At 43.1% G+C, this 18,814-nt stretch overlaps 1 protein-coding gene across 1 annotated transcript; it reads left to right on the forward strand.

The window, feature by feature from the left end:
* The first annotated feature begins 3,322 nt into the window (after nt 1–3,322).
* MYCBP (MYC binding protein) lies at nt 3,323–18,564 on the forward strand. The gene is made up of 5 exons (XM_073665867.1): nt 3,323–3,442; nt 6,247–6,319; nt 9,994–10,042; nt 12,318–12,447; nt 15,615–18,564. The coding sequence occupies exons 1-5, from the start codon at nt 3,428–3,430 to the stop codon at nt 15,657–15,659; spliced, it is 312 nt and encodes a 103-aa protein (XP_073521968.1). The 5' UTR covers nt 3,323–3,427; the 3' UTR covers nt 15,660–18,564.
* The last annotated feature ends 250 nt before the right edge of the window (nt 18,565–18,814 follow it).

The raw sequence follows: 18,814 nt of genomic DNA on the forward strand, positions 1-18,814 counted from the left end.
TGGGGTTAATAAACTTCTTGAATGTGGTTTTGAGCACCTTGAGGGGTACAATTTTTAGAATGGTGTCACTTTGGGGTATTTTGTGTAATAAAGGCCCCTCAAAGTCACTTCAAATGTGATGTGGTCCCTAAAAAAATGGTTTTGCAAATTTTGTTGTAAAAATGAGAAATCGCTGGTCAACTTTTAACCCTCATAGCTCCCTAATAAAAAAAAATGTTGATTCCAAAATTGTACTGATGCAAAGTAGTCATGTGGAAAATGTTATTCATTAACTATTTTGTGTGATATAAATCTCTGATTTAAGGGCATAAAAATTCAAATTTTGAAAATTGCGAAATTTTCAAAGATTTCATCCAAATTTTTCACAAATAAACGCAAGTGATATCGAAGAAATTTTACCACTATCATGAAGTACAATATATCATGAAAAAACAATCTCAGAATCAGCGAGATCCGTTGAAGCGTTCCAGAGGTATTACCTCATAAAGTGAGGTAGTTCCAACCAAGTGGCTCCAACCTGCAAAACTGATCTGGCAACAGCAATCAGAGAAAGTTGGAGCCAGATTGATGAAGAGTACTGTTTGTCACTCATTAAGTCCATGCCTCAGAGACTGCAAGCTGTTATTAAAGCTAGAGGTGATGCAACAAAATACTAGTGATGTATTGGAGTGTTCTTTTGTGTGTTTGTTTTTCATGATTCCATAATTTTTTTCGCAGAATTTAGTGATTCCATATTTTTTTCCCTCTGCTTGGTCTGAAAAAAAATACCTTTACCGAGTACCACATTTTTAATCTTGATTTCTTTTGCTGTTTCTTAAAGCCCTAAAGTTGACATTTGAAATGACTTTAGTTTTGTGCCATGTCTGTGATCTGCTTTTTTCCAACAACATTAAACAACTGAATGAACATCCTCTGAGCCTGGTGATTCCATGATTTTTGCCAGGGGTTGTACCAGCCTATCTCTTCTTCAGTTCCTCTAGACTCCTGAAGTTAAAGGACCCTTGGTGACATCATAGGCACATGACTGTGATGTCATCAGAGGTCCTTAAGCAGTCTTAACCTCAGAATAGAAACACAGGGGGCTCCTAAAAGAGTAAGGCCCCTGATAAATTGCCCAGTTAGCCCCCCCCCCTTCCTTTAACGCCAGCCCTGCATACCAGCCTGTCTCCTCTTCAGTTCCTAATAATTCTCACATGACCATGTCACGTTCACCAAAGATGCTTAAAGAGGTTGTCCGGTATAAAATGATAAGTCTGCAGTCACTCAGTGTGACTGCAGACTTAGGAATCCCCCCAGCGCAGACACTGTGCGCTGCAAGGATTTGCCGGTTTCTGAGCCGGGACCGGCAGGTACATATGTGTTATACATACTCCCGGCCAGAGCCCATCTAGTGGGCACGACAAGTGTATAGAGCGAGGCCGCGTCCCGTCTTCAAATGCGTGCCCTTCTGGTGTATAGTCGGGTTCTGGCTGGGAGTATACATAATGCATACGGATCTGCCGATCCCGTTTCCCAAACCGGCAAATCCTCACAGTGCCTGCGCTGGGGGGGATTCATGAATCTGCAGTCACTCAGAGTGACTGCAGACTAATCATTTTAGACCAGACAACCCCTTTAAGCAGTCTTATCCTCGGAATAGGGACGCTGTGGGCCCTCAAGAGAGTGGGGGCCCTGGTCAATTGCACCGTTTCTTCCCCTAATGCCAGCCCCGACTGTAGCTTGGGCTTATATTTCAAGAATACTCCAAAAGTCCTGTAAAATCATGCTAGGGTTTATTTTCAGAGTAGGTATTATTTTGGGGGAAACAGTACATATATGTCAAATGTTGGAAAGTGGTTAAGGAAGTTACATGTAAAAGATAATAGACACACTATATCATGCCGAGTATCATGCCTGATTGGCGATATGCTAGGTCGAATTTTGGATCTTCACTATAAAGTTGCATTGAGCTGGTAAAGCTACTGATTGGGATTTCTATGTTACTTCTTATGCCAACACAGATAGCACACTGAACTTGAGTACTGCAGCGTTTTTGAAATCTGCAGTATGTCAATTCTTTGAGCATTTTTCCCCCATAGTAAGCAATATAAAAGTGCTAAAAACGCAGCAAAAAACAGGTTTTGCTGTGTTTTTGGTGAATAAAACTAACTTTATTAAACGTGAACCGTAGACAGATCACATAAGTAATCTGCACCCCAAAAACATATTGCAAAAAATACTGCAAAACCTGCCAAGAGTGCAGGGTTTGGCTGCAGAAGAAAAAATGCTACAAAACCACTGCATAGCCTAAGACATTGTGCACACATACAATAACTGGGCTTCATTTACCAGCCCCATGTACAGGAACACTCAGATAAAAAAAAAAAAAAAAAAGGATTTAAATGTAGAAATGGACTTTGTGATCTTATAGGGGACACAATGTCTGAAATAAATAAAAATCAGAAAAAAATAACTCATGAAAAGCTGCTGCTTGTGGTTGTCATTTTTTTGTGAAAAACAGACGTGCATTTCCTTAAATAAAAATTAGGCCCTGCATATAACAAAAGAAAGGCGCAAGCAGTATTTGAATATCCGAACGAGAAAACATTTTTGAGTGGCCACGGTCAGGAATGGGGGATAAGTGGCCACGATCACGAATGGGGGATAAGTGGCCACGATCAGGAATGGGGGATAAGTGGCCACGATCAGGAATGGAGGATAAGTGGCCACGGTCAGGAATGGGGGCAATAAGTGGCCACGGTCAGGAATGGGGGCAATAAGTGGCCACGGTCAGGAATGGGGGCAATAAGTGGCCACGGTCAGGAATGGGGGCAGTAAGTGGCCACGGTCAGGAATGGGGGCAATAAGTGGCCATGGTCAGCAAATGAGGGGAGGTGGGTGGCCACGGTCAGGAATGAGGGGGGATAAAGGGCCACGGTCAGGAATGGGGGAGTACGTGGCCTAGTCCTTAACTGGTTAAACATTTTGGGGGTTTCTTGCCTAGTGCCCGGGGAGGTCAGCTCTATCCCTCCTGACGTCACGGTACACAGGCCTCACATCACATGAACACTGTGTACAGAGAAGAGGCAGGACTGGTGATTATGTGATCTACCTCTGCTAGAAAGGCTCCTGCACATTAGGTGGTCTGCAGTCACCCCGGGTCATGTGACCTGCCTCTGCACCAGTTAGCCCTATACTGCAGAGTGCAGACCCTATGTACAATATCTGTTACTTTTTATCCCTCTTCACCCGTGCTCTACCATACGACAGACCAGTCCTGCCTCACAACGCGACTCTAAGGAAACCTGGTAATCACAAACTCTTCGATAACCTAATTGCGCATGCGTCAGCAACACGCCCTCTCGCCGTACCCGGACGCTAGTTACTGCGCATGCGTGGTTACTGGGGTGATTCTTGATTAACAAAACTGAAGCGACAGCTGAGCGCGATGGCGAACTACAAGGTGAGGCGGGAGGAGGCTGCCGGGCCAGGGGGACTGCCTTATGTCTGCTCTGCTGGAGACCCCGAGTCTAGGGGATGCACTGGCACCTCAGCGACATTGCATTCCGTCAGTCTCTGGTACCTTTTACATAGTGTGGCAGCTGTAAGCCCAGCACGAGGGGGGGTGATAGGAGACCCCCATAGCATTGTGCCAAAACCACAGTGCGGAGACCCTCTTCACATACTAGGGGGCAGCTTTATGCTAGTGACTCCACCTGCTGCAGACATATCAGGGGCCCCTGTGGTGGCTACTAATTGTCAGTGTAGCCCAGGGCTATACCCTGACCTCACCGCAGTGCCCTCCACCTGCTGCAGACATATCGGGGGCCCCTGTGGTGGCTAGTAATTGTCAGTGTAGCCCAGGGCTATACCCTGACCTCACCGCAGTGCCCTCCACCTGCTGCAGACATATCAGGGGCCCCTGTGGTGGCTAGTAATTGTCAGTGTAGCCCAGGGCTATACCCTGACCTCACCGCAGTGCCCTCCACCTGCTGCAGACATATCGGGGGCCCCTGTGGTGGCTAGTAATTGTCAGTGCAGCCCAGGGCTATACCCTGACCTCACCGCAGTGCCCTCCACCTGCTGCAGACATATCAGGGGCCCCTGTGGTGGCTAGTAATTGTCAGTGTAGCCCAGGGCTATACCCTGACCTCACCGCAGTGCCCTCCACCTGCTGCAGACATATCAGGGGCCCCTGTGGTGGCTAGTAATTGTCAGTGTAGCCCAGGGCTATACCCTGACCTCACCGCAGTGCCCTCCACCTGCTGCAGACATATCGGGGGCCCCTGTGGTGACTAGTAATTGTCAGTGAAGCCCAGGGCTATACCCTGACCTCACCGCAGTGCCCTCCACCTGCAGCAGATGTATCAGGGGCCCCTGTGGTGGCTAGTAATTGTCAGTGCAGCCCAGGGCTGTACCCTGATCTCACCGCAGTGCCCTCCACCTGCTGCAGATGTATCAGGTGTCCCTGTGGTGGCTAGTAATTGTCAGTGCAGCCCAGGGCTGTACCCTGACCTCACTGCAGTGCCCTCCACCTGCTGCAGATGTATCAGGGGCCCCTGTGGTGGCTAGTAATTGTAGCCCAGCGCAGTGCCCTCCACCTGCTGCAGACATATCGGGGGCCCCTGTGGTGGCTAGTAATTGTCAGTGCATCCCAGGGCTATACCCTGACCTCGCCGCAGTTCACCCCACCTCAATCAGAAGCACCTGGGGTGGGAATTAAGTGCTCAGGCTGTGGACGAGTGTATGATACGGCCATGAGCACACACACTCGTTATTGCATTGTGCCAGTGCACATGGCTGACTTTCCACATGGTCCATTAGTATGTGTGGAAAACATTCCAGCATGCACTACTTTAGCCCAATTTCCGGGCCAGACTAGTGCATGTAAATAGTGGGTAGCTCCTGCACCTATATGACATGTGGAAGAGCACACGGAGCCGGTCACCCCTGCACTTTCCAGCCTTGACTAACTCTGCCTGTAGGGTGAATATATCCAGACTGATGTAACCGCGGTGCCCTCCACCTGCTGCTCCCAGATATTAGCAGCGCCTACTGCAGGCCGGTGATTATCATCAGTACTCTGCCACTATGGAGTTCGGAAGGCCAAGTGGCATAAAGCAGTATGTTGGGCCTCATTCAGACATCTGTGTTCTTGTTTTTTTCCTTACATACAAGAAAAAACAAGACTGCATTTCATTAGTTGCTGGATCCAATTTTCATCCATATTTGGTCCGTTTATCTGATTTTACCATTGGTGTGACCATTTTCTTCTAACAATATGCTTCCTAAAGAATTTGAGGTTTTTGAAGGTACATCGTAGGCCTGGTCTGGTATATGCAGCAGTTACGGTATACGTGCTCATATATTAAGCCTTAAAGGGATTGTCCATCTCTTAGGGACAAATGTTGCAATGTTTGGCTATTACAGGCTCTTTGTTTCAATGCCCATTTAACTTTGATGTGGTCATAAATCAGCTGAGTGGAGCTCAGAGAAAGATAGATAAATGTTATAAATTCCATCAGATCGTCACAACAGGCTGACTGATTCTCCATTAAAGGTGGTGTCAAGGATTTTTATATTGATGGCCTATCCTTAGTATAGGTCATTAATATCTAATGGGAGTCCGACAACCCCTGCCACTAATCAGCTGTCACTGGATTACAAATGTGATTGGTTGCGGAGCGAAACTTTACTGCTCTGTCAACTTTATTGTGGGCTTGGTTGGATATTACCCACATGCCCCCACTTGATCCGAATAGGGGACAGATGCAGTACCTGACCGTGGCCACTATACCTCGGATGGAGCCGTGCTTCGCAGTGGAGTGCATCAAGCCGCCTGGAACAGCTGATTAGTGGGGGTGCAATGTGTTGCATCCCCACCGATCAGATATTGATGCCTATTCTTAGGAAAGGCTATCAATATAAAAATCCCGGACAACCCTTTAAAACTAATTCTGCAGCACAGTGGCTATAGAAGGCAAAATATTTAATGACACCCTATTGCAAAATGACACATGCCTATAAAAAACAAACAAAAAAAATCCCTCAAAGGTGGACAACCCCTTTAAACCCTGCATTAAATGTGAGCTGGTGTGGGCCTCTGTAATGATGGTCTTCTGTGTATTTATTTTATTTTTTTCTTTACAGCTTTTTTTTTTTTTAATATCTGTAACCAAGGGAAAAGTTACTAAGACTGCATGAACATGCCTCTGATTTAGTTCTCATGAAAACAAAGAATATTTTGGCTTATTTTCTTTCTCCTAGGCAGCAGATTCCAAAAGAGAACAGTTCAGAAGATACTTGGAGAAGGCTGGTGTCCTTGACACACTTACTAAAGGTGGGCAGCATACACTTCTAGGGTCTATTATCATAGTTACTGTGGAAACTTCTATACAATGAAAGTACTGTCAAAAACTAAAACTAGCCTCTGCCCAAAAGGAACCCATCCCACTGCAGTCTTTTTTTTTTTCTTCTTCTTTTTTTTTGAGCCACTTAAAAGGATTCTCTGAAAAGTAATCAAACTTTTTCTTAGAGAACATGAGAACAGGTTGTAGCTGGAAGAAACGCTGCTCATTCTGTATTGCTATATAGTTCTTATCAATCTGAGGAACAGCATTATACACCAGCATCAACTAATCTGCTCACTCAATTATACAGGTTTACAAGGAAAATATTACAATACCTTTTTAACAGCAATTAACATCCACTGAGGACTCTTGAATTGTAATATTTTTCCATCAACTGGATAACACAGGAAAGATAGGTTTACATGGAGGCGGTACAAAGCTGACCTGCTCTGTAAAATCTAATGCGCGGCTGTAGAGCATTGATGTACAGAAGAGCGGGGAGACTCTCGCGTTGTAAACCTGTCGGTTTGAGGAGTAAGTAAGTAAACACTAGTGCAGGATGCTGCTCCTCAGGCTGACAGCTGTTTGTTTTTTTTCCTGCCAAGCTGACTTTATTTCACTAGTATCATTTTGAAATGCATACAATAAAAAGCAATCAAAACATTGTATCTTTTTTTTTCTCTTAAGGAGCTGAGTGCGCTGAAAACCAGTCAAACATTCCTCTATCTTCGGCGGTTCCATTAAGAATAAATGGAGTAGAGGTGCGCATGATTGGCCACCGATCCACTCACAAATGCTTGGGATCAGTAGGGTTCTAGCGATCTTCCCCCAAACAGTTGGGAAGTTATCTCAATCTTATGAATTGGGATTAATTTGCAAACTTAGTACAACCCCTTTAACCCCCGAGGGTGGTTTGCACGTTAATGACCGGGCCAATTTTTACAATTCTGACCACTGTCACTTTATGAGGTAATTACTCTGGAACGCTTCAACGGATTCCCCTGATTCTGAGATTTTTTTTACGTGACATATTGTACTTCTTGATAGTGGTAAAATTTCTTCAATATGACTTGCGTTTATTTGTGAAAAAAACGGAAATTTGGCGAAAAGTTTGCAATTTTCAAACTTTGAATTTTCATGCCCTTAAATCAGAGAGATACTGTATGTCACACAAAATAGTTAATAAATAACATTTCCCACATATCTACTTTACATCAGCACAATTTTGGAACCCCAATTTTTTTTTTTTTTTGTTAGGAAGTTATAAGGGTTAAAAGTTGACTAGCAGTTTCTCATTTTTCCAACAAAATTTACAAAAACATTTTTTTAGGAACCACATTACATTTGAAGTCACTTTGATGGGCCTTTATGACAGAAAATACCCAAAAGTGACACCGTTCTAGAAACTGCACCCCTCAAGGTGCTGAAAACCACATTCAAGAAGTTTATTAACTTCATCAGAATTTTTGGAATGTGGAAGAAATAAATGAACACTTATTTTTTTTTTTTTTTCACAAAAATGTTACTTTAGACCCAAATTTTTCTTATTTTCGCAAGGGTAACAGAAAAAAATGGATCCCAAAATTTGTTGTGCAATTTCTCCTGAGCATGCTGATACCCCATATGTGGGGGAAACCACTGAATGTAAAATTGCTTGAATAATTAGCGGACTCCATGTTGCGTTTTGGAGATCCCCTGATGTGCCTAAACACAAGTGACACCATTTTTGAAACTAGACCCCTCAGGAAACTTATCTAGATGTGTGGTGAGCACCTTGAACCCCAGGTGCTTCACAGAAGTTTATAACATGGAGCCGTGAAAATAAAAAAAAATCTTTTTCCACAAAAATGTTTTAGCCCCAAATTTTTTATTTTCACAATGGTAAAAGGAGAAAATGGACCCCAAAAACTTTTGTGAAATTTCTCCTGAGTACGCTGATACCCCATATGTGGGGAAAATACTGTATAGGCGCACGGCGGGGTTCTGAAGGGAAGGAGCACTGTGTGACTTTTTGAATGCAAAATTGGCTGGAATCAAGAGCGGATGCCATGTTGCGTTTGGAGAGCCCCTGATGTACCTAAACAGTGGAAAACCCCCCCCCCCCCCCACAAGTGACCCCATTTTGGAAACTAGACCCCTCAAGGATTTTATCAAGGGGTATAGTGAACATTTTGAACCCAAAGGTACGACACAGAATTTGATAACATTAGGTCATCATATTGAATAAGTTGTCATTAGTCTTGAGCGCAAGTGCTCGCTACTTGAGTTTGCATCGGGTACTTGGGTATGCACCAAGTATCGCGGCTGCTCGAGGCCCCACCCCGCATGTTTCACTGTTAGACACCCAAAAAAACATGCGGGGATCGCCCGTGCATGGCAGGCAATCCATGCAACGTTCTTTTGGCCACGAACCATATGGGGCAGAGACTCGAGCATGTCACTCAAGCACCCGCGATACTCAGTGCATACCTGAGCACCCGATGCAAACTCAAGTAGCGAGCACTTGCGCTCAACACTGGTCGCCGTATGGTATTTTATTTTTGCATGCCGTTCCGTGTGTGGTAAAATTGATAAGGCAGCTTTACTCTTCCGATCAGTACGATTACAGCGATACCACATTTATCTTTTTTTTTGTGTTTTGGCGGTTTTACACACACTTTTCTTCTATAAAATAGTTTTTATTATCGCTTTATTCTGAGACCTATAACTTTTTTATTTTTCAGCTGATGGAGCTGTATGGCGGCTTGTGTTTTTTGCGGGACAAGATGACATTTTCAGCGGTACCATTTTTATTTACATTCGTCTTTTTGATTGCGTTTTATTCCATTTTTTTTGTTTGGCGGTATGATGATAAAGCATCGTTTTTTGCTTTGTTTTTTTCGCGTTCACTAAAGGGGTTAACTAGTGGGATAGTTTTATAGGTCAGGTCGTTCTGTACACGGCGATGCTAAATATGTGTACTTTTATTGGTTTATTTATTTTTTTTCAAAATATTTACTTATGGGTACAGTATATATATTTTTTGGGGGGGGGATTCTTTTGTATATGTTTTTTTCACTTGTACACCATATCCCACTATGGGACTTTCACTTTTTGCAGCCTGATCGCTTATATAGCATAGAGATGCAGCAGCATCTCTATGCTATATGCAGGCTGTCAGCGCTGCATGCAGAAGTTACTTTGGTCGCACACTGCCCATGACCAAAGTAACTTCCTGGTGACCCGGATATCGTCATGTTGACATCGGGTCACCATGACAACATCCCGGACCTGGCACAGACAGCGCAGGACACCGGAGAGGAGGTAAGTATCGGTGCTTACCTCCCCTTGCCCCTGGAATGCTGCGATCGACTTTGATCACAGCATTTCAGGGGTTAATGTACCAGCAGCAGTGCTTGACTGCTCCTGGCACATAGCATCGGATGTCAGCTGTGACAATCAGCTGACACCAGGCAGCGATCTCCCCACACCGCTTGTGTGCGGGCGCGATTGTAGCACGCGTAGTAGTACATAGCTGGCCCATAAGGCCCAGGGCGCAGCTATGTACTAGTACTGATCATGTCGTAAAGGGTTTAAGCAAAACTGACTTTTGTTCCTATAATATTTATGAATATTGTCCAGAAAGGCCACCAAATGGCTAATTAATGTTCATTCTCTCTTTCAGTATTAGTTGAATTGTACGAAGAGCCAGAAAAGCCAAATAATGCATTGGAGTATCCTTTCTTGGTATACAGTTTTGATAACTAAATGGCTAAACAAAGCATTTTATCGCAGTCTTATTATAAACTCCACAGTAAGATCTTGAATTTGCGGTCTCCAAACCAGACAGATGTATTAAACTAGTAAGCCCAGCTGACATATTTGCCAACACTGAGTGACTGGAAGAGCTGAAGTTAGTGAGATTTGTCCTGAAAGGATACTAATCGCCTATCCACAGCACGAGCGATAAATGGGTGCCCCATTAATGGACCTCTGTCCCATAGACTTTCAATAGAGTAGCAGTGTGAATCCTATGTGCATCAATATACATGAAGAGTCACTGCAGTCAGAATTGCATATATTTGCACAATATTGATGCATCTGGACAAAAAAAAAATAAAAACAGAATTACATGCTTATAAAACATAAATGGATGTGAATCTATGCCAGCCATACCAAGTGTATGTATGCTTAAATGGAATTGAGCATGGAAGCATGGCATTGTAAATGGTGGCGGGGGTGGGTGGGAGGGGAGCTGTGACCCTTTTTCATTCTATGAACCCCCCCCTCCCCACCTGCTGTGGACAAGTAATTGAAGTGGGTTATCTGACGGAGAGCAGACATAAACTATGTACAAGATGCTGGGAGGTGAGACTTTTCTCCCCTGTGTGGATAACTCTTCTTGTCTTCAAAAGCAACACAGGGCGATTATATCAGACCACACCAGATACGAATATTATGAATATTGTTTTGTTTTTGTGACAGGTGTAGGTCCTATAGTTATGGGAGACATTTTCGGCATTGTGGCCCTGGCACGAACGCAATGCGTTAACTTGCATTGCGGCCTGCCGATCAGCCCTGAATATCAGCCAGATGGATAACATTATATATCCCATGTTTCATATGTATTAACGGCTAAAATCATGCTTGGAAATATGGTATTAATATCTCCTGCCTAGGACTTCCGTGGGGGGGTGCCAGATATCCTTAAGAAATAACTGAGAGGTCTTAGCGCATAAATTGACCAATTCATGTGTGCCTGGTAGCCACCATAACACGTTTCTCGTTACCAGGAACCATACCTAGTGTGAATCCTCTCTTAGACTGAAGTCTGCATGTGTATGGGAAGGTTGAATCCTTCTGTAATTAATACTACCTGAGGTTTAGGGATGTAGTGCTCAGTCAGAAAACCTATGTATACAAATGTCAAAAAGCTGACTGTACACATGAATTGGTCAATTTATGCGCTAAGATTTCTAAGTTATTTCTATTTTCTAGAACAGTAATGAAATTCAAATTTTATGTTTACCATTGCAGAGTGCTACTTTATTTGTTATATATAGAAATGGCTACTCTTGGTAAGCACCTGTAAACACCTATTTTCTGTTTTGGATGTGACAGTCAGTTTTTTTTTACATTTGAAGTGTATAGAATAGGCCCGTGTGGGAGGCACACAATAACTGACCTCCAGTGGCGTACTGCCAATGGCGGCAGGCCACGCGACTGCTATGGGGACCGTGAGCCGGGGGGGCCCGGTAGCAGTCGCCCACCTTCTGCAACCCCCGCTCCGCTGTTTGATTGCCGCCACTGTGTTCAGACATGGCCATGCGCTGTGCGGCTGTGTCTTGTAGTAATGACGGCAGAGGCGACACTGCGCCTTTAATTGTGCTTGTGTCGCCCCTGCCACGTCATTACTAGCAGACACAGCCGCACAGCTCACTGCGCGTGGCCATGTTTGAAAACAGTGTCAGCGGGCGGCGGCAATCAAAGAGCGGGGCGGTGGGTGCAGGAGGGGGGCCCCGATGGAGGGGGGTCCTGTTTAAGGGAGGCCCCAATGGAAGAGGTCTCCGATGAAGGGAGGCCCTAAGTGCCGGCAATCAAACACCGGGCGCCCAATTAGAACTTCTGCTATGGGGCCCCATGATTCCTATGTACGCCCCTGCTGACCTCTTAATGAAAGTACCCATTATCTTGTCCATCAATCGTCAGTCAATTGTGTGATTGTCCTGACTATTGGTGGCAGCTGTGAGATATCTGCGTGATCCCCCGGCTGTTCCCTGACAATACATATTAGTCAATTTATTGTTTCATTCTCTGTTTGTGGGCAAGAAACATGATTTACATGATTTGAGCCAGCAAAACCTGACAAGACTCTAGTATAAGTATACTACATATGAATTTGCTTTGTATATATTTTTGTGTAAGCGGAACATCCCTGAATATACACTTCCCACACAAGGCCGCGTATATATTTGATTAGAATGTAGTTATCCTTAATGGTATATCTAGCTTTCTAAAACAGCACATGGGAGCTGCCGGCCCAGAAACGCCAGATGTAGAAGCTTTACGCTTGGAAATCGCTGAACTAAAACAAAAATACGAAGCTGTTCTAGAAGAGAATAAAGAACTAAAAGCAAAGGTTAATTTCTCTCCTGTTTTTGTTTTTCATTCCATATATTTATTTTTATATTTTTTTTTTCTAAAATTGATCATTAATGAGCTAGAAGGAAGCTCTAGGTATCATGGCTGTAAAGAAATGACGTGTCAAATGTCCAAAACGTAATTTTTGCTTAGATGCAATATATTACCAAACTGTACATGAGGTTCTTAGTTTAACATTCTTAGACTGTATGAAGCCCACTGCCATGTCAAAGCAAACATCTCAGTGGGTCCCTAATCTTAAAGGTATGCTGCAGCGATGGAGCATCAGTAGGGCGAGCGACCTAGTGCCCCGCAGCATCCATGCTGCAAATCCGAGCCTGCATGGCTCAAGGCCACACCAGAGCACAGCATCAATGTCCTCCACACAGCACCAACACCCGAGTGACTGGAGCTAAAAGGTAGGACAGCGTGTATTTGGGACAGATCAACTTCAAAACGGCAAACCATTAGTATGTGAATTTTTTTTTCACTTAAAGCGCACCTGTCAGCAGGATTGTGCTTAGTATACTACATACACACTGTAAAATGATACCTTTGATGAAATCTGTCCAGCGATTCTTTTATAATCTTTATTTTCAGTTCTGCCATAATGATATGCTCGTGATCTGGTGCTTGTGATTCTTTTTTCTGAAGCAAGATGGCGTGCACAGTAGCATCTCTCGGCAAACAAGATGCCACTGCGCATGTGCGGCCTGTGGCTGCCATATTGGGGGATGTAAATTTTCACTTTTGAACAGAAATTACACAGGCACTATTTAAAACAGCAGGCAGGTCACTGAAAGCACAGTGACCTGTCACAAGGCAGAGATAGGAATACATAATGAGAGCACCAGAGCACAAGCATATCATTATGGCAGAACTGAAAATAAAGATTATAAAAGAAACGCTGGATGAATTTCATCAAAGCTATCATTTTACTCAGTATAATGTCGCCCACCTGACAGTGTATGTAGTTTACTAAGCACAATTCTGCTGACAGGTGCGCTTTAAAGGGCTCGCTCTCACTTGCGAGTAAATTGGACGAATGCAATCCAATACAATGATTGCATTCGGACCAATTTAATCCTATGATGGTGTGCTCAGTGGCGTGTTTTTTTTTTTTTTGTTTTTTTTTTTCCATCTCCGAACGGATTGCGATCGGGCTGCAAAAAAATCGCAGCATGCTGGATTCGGATCGCGCACACCCATATAAGCCTGTGGGTGTGTGTGAAACATTGCACTGCACTAGGATATCACCCGAGTGCAGTGCGATTCCTGCCGATGCCAGCAACAGAGGAGATGGAGAGATTGATTTCTCAGTCCTCTCCTCTCCTCTGAGCGAGAGGATTGGAGCACTGACATTCGGCTCCCGCTCGCAGCAGAGCAGGGGCCGAATGTCATTAGCATATCGCATCCCATGCTCTCACGCTAGGGGGACCATGGCCAAATACACATATTGTAGTGTATTCCTCTTTAATTCATATTATTGGAACGGTTATTACTGTCGCTTTACTGGCTGATAAGTGATGCGTTTGAGATACAGTAATCTGATTTCCAAAATGTGTACATTGAAAAGGTACAGGTGTTAAGATGAGGTATTGAATCTTGAATTTTGCACAAAATTAAAAAAAAATTAAAAATGCCCTTCATTTCCATCTTTATCCTGTCCAGTGACTTCTTAGTGCAGGGTTGCGTGTCCCGCTAAAATGTTGTAAAAATTGGACAAGTTTCAGATGTACATAAAATCACTCTGGTGGGAATGAAGAACATTTCAAAGGCTCAAAATTTAGTGCAAATGGGATAAATCAGGCGAAAACATAAGGAAATCTTTAACTCTGCAGACAGTGGCGAGCTAAGAAAGGAAAACCATTAATGTGGCGCAAACAAGAAAAAAGGCACAAATCACAACTCAACAAATAGACACATATGTTTAAGTGAATTGTGGCTGCAGAAACTATCTTATTCGTTTTTATTTTCCCTGCAGCAAATCTAAATATTTTTGACATGTTCAGACTTAACATGTTAATGTTTCGCAACCGAGACAGAGGCTAAGTTCTCTTAGTGCAAAAAAACACAGCAAATGTTCTACTTTGCATTAGGTTGCAGACGGTATGCTACATTCTACAATGCCAGCATAGTGTATGAGGTTTTGGTAAATGCCGCTGCAGGAGGTCTACTGTGGAAATGTTCACATCAGGTTTCATCATCAGTGGCTACCTTGGGTATTACAGCTGAAGCCCTCCAAACGGATACGGATGAAAACTATGTGCGATGAAGACTGCAACTGTCGTATGCTTTAGCTTTACGGTCAATGGCTCTGCCAGTGCATACTCCCAAATCCCATTTTCCAGTGCTTCAGACGTAAGTTCTGATGGAGCCACTGATGTGAGTTTCCACTGCTTTGTGAACCTGGCCTTAGGATATATAGGTGGATAATCTGTTCAGATTTATGCTAGGAAAATTCATAGCATATGAAGCAGCAAAGTAGACGAATGGTTTACAGATCTCACTCACTTGCTGCACCCTTTGCAATACTGGAGCAAATCTGAAACAAAATTGCCTTGTAATACATTTATGATTAGCTTCATCTGTCAACAGAGGTTAAAGCCTGACTGTACTTAGGTCTGTTTTTGATGCAGACAGTTAAAATGCTTTGACATGGGATAAGCGATGCCAAAGGTCAGGGAAAAGGTTGTCTGCTTTGGGAGGAATGTCAGCTCAGTGAGCCTAGAGCTGGCCATACACATCCCCCGATTGATAAGACTCCAGCCTTGATGAACTATGCCATTAAGATGCATTCTCCTCTTAATGACTCTGGCATAAAATAAGCCAGATGTTGCAAAATGTCAAACTTCTTAATACCAGGATTCGATCTAAATCGGGGCCAAGAGATTTGTTTCCATATACCACATAATGTATGTTGCCTTGCCTTTTTTGGTCTGTCTCTTCTGTCAGCAGGGGGAGGGTATGATGAGATTGTCTTTACCTGAAGATGAGATGAGTCAGTGGGTTCTGCAGCTTATCTGTGCTGACTGAGAAATGTGACATTTCACCAACTTTAAATGGTGGAAAAGGGTGATGAAAAAGTGTCCCTTGTTTGGCTGCCATTCCATATATTCACCTCCATCTGCAGTAACTCTTCTTTTTGTTTGTTCACTCCTGCAGCTTGCACAGCTTGAACCTCAAACAGATGAAAAGCGTCCGGAATAATGGAATAAGAATGGCTCTGATTTCATGCAGTGGATATGTAAATAATATATGACCTTAGACACTTAATATATTTTGGGCACAAATGGACAATGGTTTGCTTCTGGTCAGAAATAAACGTCTTGTCTATAGCAACAGTTGGTGACTCCTGCATAATACAAATGGGTTGAAAGCTTTGTACTGTATGGAAATTCATTTATCCATGTGGATGGGGATAAAAAGGGCATTGTATGACACTGTCAGGATTTGTAAGCCAAAAAAAGGAGTGTGATATACAGAAGTGGTGACGTGTTTCTATTATACTTTTCCTCTGATTGTTCCAGCTTACAAATACTGAGGTAAAATACTGAACATGTGAACGTGGCCTTAAGGTGACATACCAGTCTCAGTAGCGACGGTTCAAAGGCATAACAATGAGAAGTTTAGTGCAGAAGCTATGTGCAAATCAGTCAAAGTGCACTTTGTCTGCTTTTTCCAAATGCTTCCAGTGCATTTCCAGCCTGATTTTCATTTGGCTTCCCTACTAAATTGGTTATGAATGGCACATTATTTCGTAGAGATCCAATCTCATTTTTTATGGGAAGGGCAGCTGTACAGCAATACCCCTACTTCCATATGTAAAAAGTGCTGACAGATTCCTTTTAGGCTATGTGCCCACGATGCAGAAATGCTGCGGATTTTTCCTGAGCGTTTCTGCATCTCCCTGGCAGAAAAAATGCATTCAGATTTTACATGCGTTTTTTCTGCCAGGTAGAAGTGTTTGTGAAGTGTTTTTAACATGTGATTTCGCATGCGGGTTGTCAAGTGCTTTTCCAAGCGATTTTAGCATCACTTGGAAAAGTGCATGAAAACTTGTTCACATTATAAATCCATGCAAACGGCATGTATTTATATAGTGTGACCAAGTAGCGATGCTGCAAATGCAGCAACAGTAAAAAAACAAACAAAAAAAACCCCCAAAACATTATACTCGCCTTCCGATGGCCCCCGGTCTCCTCTACGGTGCGTCCGGTGTCTTCGGCGGCTCGCGATGCTTTAAAAAGGACCTTCCATGGCGTCATTTAGTCATGTGACAGGTCACGTGACCGCCGACGTCCGCGATCGCGTGACCTGTCACATGACTAAATGACGTCATGGAAGGTCCTTTTACACCACCGCGAGCAGCCGAAAAGCCAGCAACGCCGCCGGGAGCAGACAGGGGGCCATCAGAAGGTGAGTATATGTTTTTTTAATTTTAATTCTTTTTTTAACTACAGGTACTATGGTACCTGGGTCTGGAGGAGAGTCTCCTCTTCTCCAGACCCGGGTACCATCCGCGCATTGAATCGCATAATAACCGCATGTGTACATGTAGTCATGCGGATGTTATGTGGTGCAATGCAAGTCAATGGTGGCAATTTTGCCAAGATTCCGCACAATTAATGGTTGTGCTGCAGATTTTTCCGCAATGATAATCCGCAGCGGAAATTTCCGCAGTTTGTGCACAGCACATGCGGATTATCATTGGGGACCATGGCAGACAACTTAACAAGCATTTTTAATGCTTTTTCGCGGTGGAAATGCCGCCGCTGAAACACATTAAATCCGCATTGTGGGCACACAGCCTTACAGAAAAACATTCAGGTGTGCTAAATAGAACCACAGCTCCATTTGTAAACTGCAAGGGGTCTGAATTTGAAACTTTTCCCACACTTGTTGTTATCATGACATTTCTAAACCTGGAGGCAAGATAACGGATTAACACATAGTATTGTGCACAAAAATAAGCGCAGGGAGTACCACTGGAAAATAGACACCCAATAATCTAGTTTGGAGAAAATGATCAGATCGTTTCTATTTCTTGGCTACTGAATTTTTAATGCAGGGCAGCGGCTGAGTACCAGCAATTTGTTGATCAGGATCACAATTCAGGTCATGTAGTGTAAGAGCAAACTATAGGCCCACTTGTATGAAAATGGACGAGCTACTCAACTTGAAACAGTAATTCTTTTTTTATAATGATTCTCAAGACCTCAGATTGATGTCAGTAAATTGAAAAAACTATGCAGACATGGGGGGTGTGTGTAATATCATATATATAATTTAATGTATTATACATTTTTTTGTCATTTTTCCTGCATATGTGTAATAAAAAACAACAACAAAAAAAACCTGCATGTGATCGAAGCCTTATGAAGCACCGCTATGCATCAGAAGTGTCCACAAATGTTGCCATAAAACCGCTGTTGCATACGTTAAGGGACTAAACATAACCGCCTTACAAACTTTTTTTGGTTTTGTTTTCACATTGAATACTTTCCGCTTGCGGATATCCACTAAAATTTTCGAACTCAACAATTGCTAACTAAAAACACAAAAATATAATGTTGAATGCAAACTGTGACTAAAGACTATGCAATTTTTTTTATTAATAATCAAAATAACAAAAATCTTATCTGGAGATGGCCTCAAGAAATCATGACCAGGATGTCATCCAACATTAAGCACAATAATCACCAGCTTTCTCTCCTCTCCCTCATTTCCCCCAAGGCTATGTTCACATGAGTTTTTGATGCTGCATCAGAAATGCAGCATCTTGAGCTATGTTTACACATTGTGTTTTTGCAGCGTTTTTTTTTTTTTGCTGCATTTTTTTATGCTAATTTTCAGCTGCATTTTACAGTACCAGCAAAGACTAAGATTTCAGAAATCTCAAGCACACGCCTTGTTTTTTTTTTTTCTTGACTGTTTTGTCAAAGCTGCGTTTTTGCAAAATGCTGCATGTCACTTTGTTTTTGCAGCATTTTACACCCCTTTAAAAGAAAGTGGAAAAACGCAGCAAAAAATACAGGTATCAGGTTTTGGTGCCTAAAGCTGAGGAAGTGTAATCGGGTAATTTTTTTTTTTTTTTTTAATGCACCAAATTTTATCAGCATGCACAAGAGACGAATGTACCCTGACAATAACTTGCTTTTTTTCTGCCAAGAAAGCAGGTTTTGTCTGCAGCAAAAATGCAATGTGTAAACATGATCTTACAGTTGTGGGTGGGATTTATAGAAATCTCAGGCCCACTGTGTAAAGTGACCTGCTGTGCATGTATGAAATCCACAAAATGGATGGGAGAGGAACAACCATGTGCATGAGATTTCTGAAGAGCTCATGCTTTTGCTGTTCCTGTA

The sequence above is a fragment of the Phyllobates terribilis genome, unplaced genomic scaffold (genome assembly GCF_046119375.1).
Source record: "Phyllobates terribilis strain yellow unplaced genomic scaffold, ASM4611937v1 Scaffold_2__4_contigs__length_985480577, whole genome shotgun sequence".
Classification (NCBI taxonomy): Eukaryota; Metazoa; Chordata; class Amphibia; order Anura; family Dendrobatidae; genus Phyllobates; species Phyllobates terribilis.